The sequence below is a fragment of the Opisthorchis viverrini genome (genome assembly GCF_000715545.1).
Source record: "Opisthorchis viverrini unplaced genomic scaffold opera_v5_89, whole genome shotgun sequence".
In the NCBI taxonomy this organism is placed as follows: domain Eukaryota; kingdom Metazoa; phylum Platyhelminthes; class Trematoda; order Opisthorchiida; family Opisthorchiidae; genus Opisthorchis; species Opisthorchis viverrini.
The window spans coordinates 1,003,550-1,010,367 of NW_008751744.1; the positions used below are offsets into that span (position 1 = coordinate 1,003,550).

The 6,818-nt window shown below is 46.7% G+C and overlaps 1 protein-coding gene across 1 annotated transcript in view; it reads right to left on the bottom strand.

Moving 5' to 3' along the window:
* T265_13646 (hypothetical protein) overlaps nucleotides 1-6,576 on the bottom strand; it is a gene marked incomplete at both ends in the record, with an annotated part of 22,707 nt that extends 16,131 nt beyond the window's left edge. The window contains 3 exons of the mRNA XM_009169867.1: nucleotides 1,648-1,970; nucleotides 2,071-2,620; nucleotides 6,259-6,576. Coding sequence (XP_009168131.1) covers nucleotides 1,648-1,970; nucleotides 2,071-2,620; nucleotides 6,259-6,576 — 1,191 coding nt within the window. The remainder of the gene's footprint in view (nucleotides 1-1,647; nucleotides 1,971-2,070; nucleotides 2,621-6,258) is intronic.
* Between the last annotated feature and the right edge of the window lie 242 nt (nucleotides 6,577-6,818).

Here is a 6,818-nt window from a genome sequence, read left to right on the forward strand (position 1 = left end):
CCCCCCCGCTTGACAACTCACTGACAGTGCTGGATTTATGCACCAATTTACCAGCTCGCGCGTGCAATGCGCAGCTACTTACCCCCCAATCATCGGTGAACGAAACTGTGGCAGCTACAACCAGTGTACGACCAGTACGCGGTTATTACAGCTGATAATGATGATGATGAGCGTGGGGTGAGATAGGTAGTTGAGCCGGGAGATGATATAATTGATGCGCAAATACAGGGTTATCAGTGGACTTTTAAGTGAGGAGATTGGGGAGGGAGCTGTGCATTGAAGGCAATAACTTGATGCATGAGCGTCAATGAGGGCACGAATGAGCCATGTTTGACAATGCCCCCAACCATTGATGTGTCTTGTCAAGGGGCCCTCATCCCGGGAGTTGGCAATGACCAGTGCAGCTGACTTTGTTGGAGATATTTCATAACCATTCAGCTGTAATACCCTTTGATGCCTAGCTGCCATGCAACCCGAAGGAACCAAGAGGGCTGGGATACTGCCAGGTTACCCAAGCCTGCACGGGAGAAGTCGAGATGCAGAGGTCGGTCTTTCCGGTCAATAAATTCCCGCTCCAACCACTGAGTCATCTCGCCCCCCTCCCATGCAGTAGGTTAGAAGCATATCCAATCCCTCTTCCTTTTTATTCTTTTTCACAATAGGGCCTTCAAGTAACTTACAGCTCCATATCAGTGGCGCATCGGTGTTCAGCCCTAATTGTATGCCGCAGATGACGATGGCGGAAATGCGCATGGAAAATAAGATTAATCGAAGCATACAGACAAGACATTTGTAAGGTAAGATATCTTTAGTTGCAGGTGGTTGTTACAATATCGGGATACATACTCTCCTTGTGGTTACGATTCCTAATACTCCTCCAAGGTTCATGAAGTGAGCATTGTTGACCATTTCTAACAGCTGAAAGAGCAGTGTATTACTTTTCAGCTTTTGAATACTCTAACTTTCGATATTTTTCCCCTATCCGCAAAGTAAGTGACCCGTCGATAGACTACTCACAAACCGAATGTGCCTTTACATGAGAAAGTGTCTGCCAACGAGCCAGTCAACACCAAGTCACATGACGCGGACTGGCCTCACTTCTCAATTAACTGCAAGTTCATCGCAATGCTGATAAGCCAACCACAACTCAACCGGGAGGCTCAGGGCTGGAACAATCACCTTGGAGATTCCCACTGAGGGAGAAACGTTTGTAATGTTGTGAGCCTTCAGCATGGGATAAAACCTCAAAAACCTCTCACCTACTAGTAAGAACAGAAATGAATCTTCCTGTTGTGGTGTACGCTTCATCATCATCATCAATGACAGCAACATCAGTGTTGGCACTGATGCTTCACTGCCGTGTACGCTTAGCGCAAAGCAAAACGCAAGCAATTTGGGTTAAGTTTGGCCCTAGACAGAAACAAGTGGAAGTTTGGGAGTAAGAGCAAGGAGGTTTGCCACATTGAGATATCTAAACAGTGAGTTCTCAGAGCCTTGAGGACAATATGGTGAAAAGCAATGATGATATTCTGATGGACACAAAGGGAGGAAAATAAGTTAGACAACCGTTCGGGGCGTATAACGTGTTGACTATTCCATTCAAATGATGAATAAAAAAGATTTCCGGTTTAATATTAAACCATATACCTCAGAGAGCTGTTTCTTGCTCTCGTTGACCATACGTTGCAGATCGGCCATTTGTTGAGCTTTCAATTTGACGGCAAGACGGTGTTGTTCATTAGCGCGTTTCTGAGCCTCCCGCTCACGGGCCTTTGCCTCCTGGAATGCGCGCATCCGAGCCTCATCTAGCTTGATACGCGATTCATAAATTAGGCGTTTTTCGTAGAGTTGCTGTTCTTTAGTGGCTTGAATGGAGCGGGAACGCTCGTTGGCGCGACCCAAAATGCTACTATTCCCATTCTGTGACTCACTGAGTTGTTGCGAAATCCTCTGAGCAGCCGGTTTGCCGCCTAACAGAAATGGGGAGGGCGAATGAGATTGGTTGATCTATTTGTTTCGTGATGGAACTAGATATAACGATACATCAAGACGCACAACAACCGAACTCACTTGTTCCGACTGATTTGGATGAAGAGCCCAATCCGACTGTGTTCAGTCTAGATGCACCTCCAAGCCTTTCTGATGAGGCAAACAGTCTGGCTTTGGCAGCAACACTGTGGTAATTGCCGAGAGAAGTCTGCTTCGGCTTCTGGTTAGCTGTCTCAAGAGCACAGCCTCGATGCGAAATGGCAGTGGCTGGTTTTGAGGCCGCGACATCTGAAACCAGAGGCACCAAGTGCTCCTCTTCCTGTGGTAACAGACTAGTGGATGTGGGAACCTCTTTCTCAGTCACAGGTTCTGCAACTTCAGGCCGCGATAAAGTTGCGGTGGCAAGACTAAGAGGTGGTATAGGGGATTTTTTTGAGCTGGAATCTGGCACAAGGTAAGTAACACTAGCTGGCTGCTGCGGAGAATGAGGAGGTGAACCTGGAATTTGGGATGTAGAATTCGATGGGGTCTCTTTTGCTAGGACTTCCGGAACCGGTGGGACTGTTGTTTCACTTGACTGAACAGTTAGCAAATCCTGGTCATCCGGTTCTTTAGGAGCGAATACGGCCACCTGATAGAGCAGAATGGAAATAAAACGGAAAACATGATTTCTTTGGTGAAAATATGGGCAACTAATAAATGCATGATATGACCATGCATGACCAATAAAACTGTAGAAAACTGGACGCAAACCAAGTCAAAACATCTATAGTTTCATTTTACATCTGAACATTTGCTTTCTAATAGTCGCATCGCGGATTCGCTGGCACCAGATGAACAGTATTTATTTACATTACCAGGGATATACCGCTTTATCACTGTAAGTGCTTAAAATTAGCAAACGCATTTAGAGTCATAGGAATTCGTGCACTGACCTCATGTGTCCCACTACAGTCGGAACTTACACAACTTCCAAGACACGTGAAACGTTCCACTAATTCGAGCGGCTCTCTTCGGATTGTAAGTGGCGTGTTAAGTGACTGTATGTTCAAGAAAGAAATTATTCAGCTGTCGCACCCTTTCTGTGGCTAACTGCCATGCCACCCAAAGGTTGCACGAGGGCTGAGATACTGTCAGGTTGCCCAAGCCTAGACAGGGGAAGTCGAGAGGCAGATGTCGGGTTCGAACCACGGACATTCCGGTCGGTAAATTCGCGCTTTAACCACTCGGGCCATCTCACCCAAGAACATGACCTTATCCTTTGTGAGTACAAAACGAATTACAAAGGACAGAATGGCTTCGGTCAATTAGTGTCTATTTTCCTTTCCGAAGACGACCGCGATGTCGTCTGCCATACTCCAGGTCGACAAGATTTTCGTCAGAGGCTATCTGAACATCAGAGTTTTCAAAGAGTTTCAAAGTCATAATGTCTCACTGGTCACGAAACCAAGTACAAGTGAATAGAGTGAGAGTGTGTGTGTGACAAATTCCACTTTGTGCCGAAATGCTTTTGGAGAGCTTCTCGGACACTGGCACACACCTCGAGGGATTAGGCCATTCCTTGTTATGCATGTAAAGGAGAACGGATCGGTCAACTGAGTCGGATGCGCTTTGGGAATCCATGACTAGAATTGCGGGTTGTTTTTAGTATGGTGTTGTTCCAGGCCGGAATCCCGCTTGCTGCTCCTGAGTCAATGATTCTTGTGCCTCCGTAGGGCGAAGGAGCACAAGTGACGATCGATCTTGTTATGGAAGGAGTCCAGTTGATTTCCTTGTGACTGTCGCAATCATCATGGGCCTTTTTTTCAAAAAAAAAAAAACGGACAGTATAACCCACTCCCCCAGTTGGCTGGAGCGGTCCCCACTTACAAGACGGAGGCAAACAGATCAAACAAACGCTGACTGGAAAGTTCACATCCATCCTTGAACAATGTATTTGGGGGCTCATCCGACGGCACTTGAGAGCAGATATGCTGTCATAAGCGTCCAAGGTCGTAGTGGCTATCAGGTTCACCGTCCATGGTCCTAGTGCAGTTTAACAATCGGGCAGAGTAGTAGCAGCTGGCTACGAAGGTAGTCATTCAAAGGCGGTCAATACGTCCTTTTTTGAAGATAATCGTGGCAGTGTGATCCTGAATGGTCTCGTTCACCGGCGGTTTCGGTAATCAATTGTACAGATCACCTGAAGTAATCTTCGGGCACTCCCGGTACTCTTAAACTCTTCCATTTCCTTAGCCTTTCGAGTCCACCAAGTTTCGCTGGGCTGAATTGCGTTCAGGTGTGGTAGGAGCATTTCTCCGATACTCAAGCAGCGTCATTGTTTCACGTGATGTTCAGTAGCTATGGGGACATGATAGAGCTGTGCCACAGGTGTGCCTCCGGGTCTTTAGCAAGGATGTGATGATCTCGCTCCTGGAAGAAATGACTTCCAGTGTTGAAGCAGCTGAAAGTGTCCAAAAGACAGTTCTGATATATCCATCTTAGGTTTGGTTACGTAATATGTACTCTGGTCGCAGCAAACATCCAGTACCATCAACTGTCGCGTATCGACCATGTGACATACACGCCAATAGTTGAACACCGAAATAATGGTTGTTTTCTGTGCCTCCAGAATAGTGCTGCCCGTGAAATGTACGTGTGACTTGGCAGAAGGATGAGGGAGGTCATGAATTGTTTGGATGTTTTTGGCCCACTACGTCTCATCACTATCATCGATAGCAATTCCGGTTTAACTACCGAATCTCGTACACAAACGGTGGACCAAAGTATTCGGCACCACCGCTAGCGGTTGATAAGATGGTTTGAACTGCCCTACACGCATCCTCATGAGCGGGACGGTTGTAACAAAGAGTTTTCCTATTTCAAACGTACCTATGCCAGTGAAACTATAACTAAACCGCCTCCTTGCATCATAGCTCTGAACCCACAAGTTACCTGTTAGTCAACCACGATTCGGAAGTTTGTCGTGCGTTGAATATAAAGAGCGTCAACTCAAAGAGGCCAGGTCTCACAAGCTTGCGTTGTTATGATTTGAGTTGTAGTGCGATACATGCCGCTGTGGGGTGAAGCCCCGTACAGCTTTTCCAGGGTCGCGTTCGTACGATTAAATCGTCTGGGCATTTGACGACATTTGAACTCTTATATTTTTATGAATCAGCTTTAGGGCTAAGCTCCCAATTGACGGAAGGCGAGCTAGCATGCGTATTCATAGTTGCCTCCACTGATCTGTGCACACCCTCGGCTCTTTCGTCAAAATGTCCGCGGAACAGCCTTCCGTTCCTTCGAAAACATTTTCAAGTCGAACTTTGGATGACCTACATTCGGCCACAAGATTAGCTGCAACGCGTCACTCCTACAGCACACTCGTCTGAAATTCTCAGGCAGTAATATTTGTTAAGGAAAGTGCCGTAAGCGCGACTACCGTAGCTAAGTTCGGGGACGCAACAACCTGGTTTCGTTTACCCGTCCTGCTGCACGCAGCATGTAGGGCAAACCGGTTTCCGGCATGAAACCATTGGTATTCGCAGTATGTGGTGTGTCAGCTGAGGTACTGCCAGGGCGCCAAGGCTACATAGGACGATTGAAGTTCTCCATTAACGCCTTCAGTGTGAGACTACCCGAGTAGTACATCGTTTAAGAAACATGTCACCACACATGTTCTAACCTTCTGGAGAACTGAGGGATCCTCAAATCCTACGAGATGCTAACACACATTAGCTCCAGCTGCTTATTCTGACCAGTGCGACAATCTTCTGTGGATACGGAGAAAACTATTTTCAAGTATGCCGAAATGTCTGCTCCCTTCATACTCGCCGCTTCTAAAACTTCTCACCCGGATACTGCATCTCCATCATCATCGACAGCATGACATCGGTGTTTGACGCTGATGCTTCGCTGCATCAGCATTCAATCTAGATATCGACGCTGGAACGACGCGGCTCCAACTACAATCAGTCCACTTGCCGTCCTTAAATGAAACTCAGATACACGCGCTCGATCATCTACATACCCTGCGCGATAAACATAGATCAAGCCAAAAGGACCCGGCATGAATACAATCAAGTGGATGTCAAACTGACGATGATCTCTCTGACGCGATTCATTTAAGTACGTTGCTATTTTCGGCGAGAAACATGGAGCACTCGAAGAGAGCCTAATTTAGCATGAACACAGCAACGGCTTCCCGGTAAGTTCCACAAAAATTGCATAACATCGTATGACCTGATCTGTGCGCCCATTTGCGCAAAATCTACAAGATGTCCATCTTACCTGAGCAGCAAGCACTGAGTTTGCCGGAGTTTCATTCGCACACCCTAATTTTTTACCCCGTCCTCTGGTTGGTTTCGGTACACCAGCTGAGTCTTGAACCGATTTCGGAGTGCTAGCTATTGCCTCTAATCTTCGATTGTGTGGACTATTTTCGCATTTTTTCGAATGCAGACTCAATTTCAGCTTTTTAGCGGATGGAGGGGCAAACTGTTCCTGTTCCGTCGTTACTTCAACCTTCTCGTTGCCAGTGGGAGGGCACCGTTCTTCGAGCGCAACCCCAACTGTTTCTTCAAAGGCAATGTCACAACCATCCGGCGTACTAGAACACAGTGAGGGATAAAAAAAGACATTACGAGAAGCATAGGGTTATAAGTTTCTTCAGTGGTTCTGTGTAGATGTCATCCAGGGATAAAACGAAGTCGTCGATTTGAGATTTAAGACGAAATACATGAGAATCGCATATGACACTGGAGCGCAGGCTCAGATCCATTAATCGCGCCTTCTAAACGCCTTCAAAATATCGGCGTCAAGGTCGAATTCGATGGGTTCAAACAAAACAG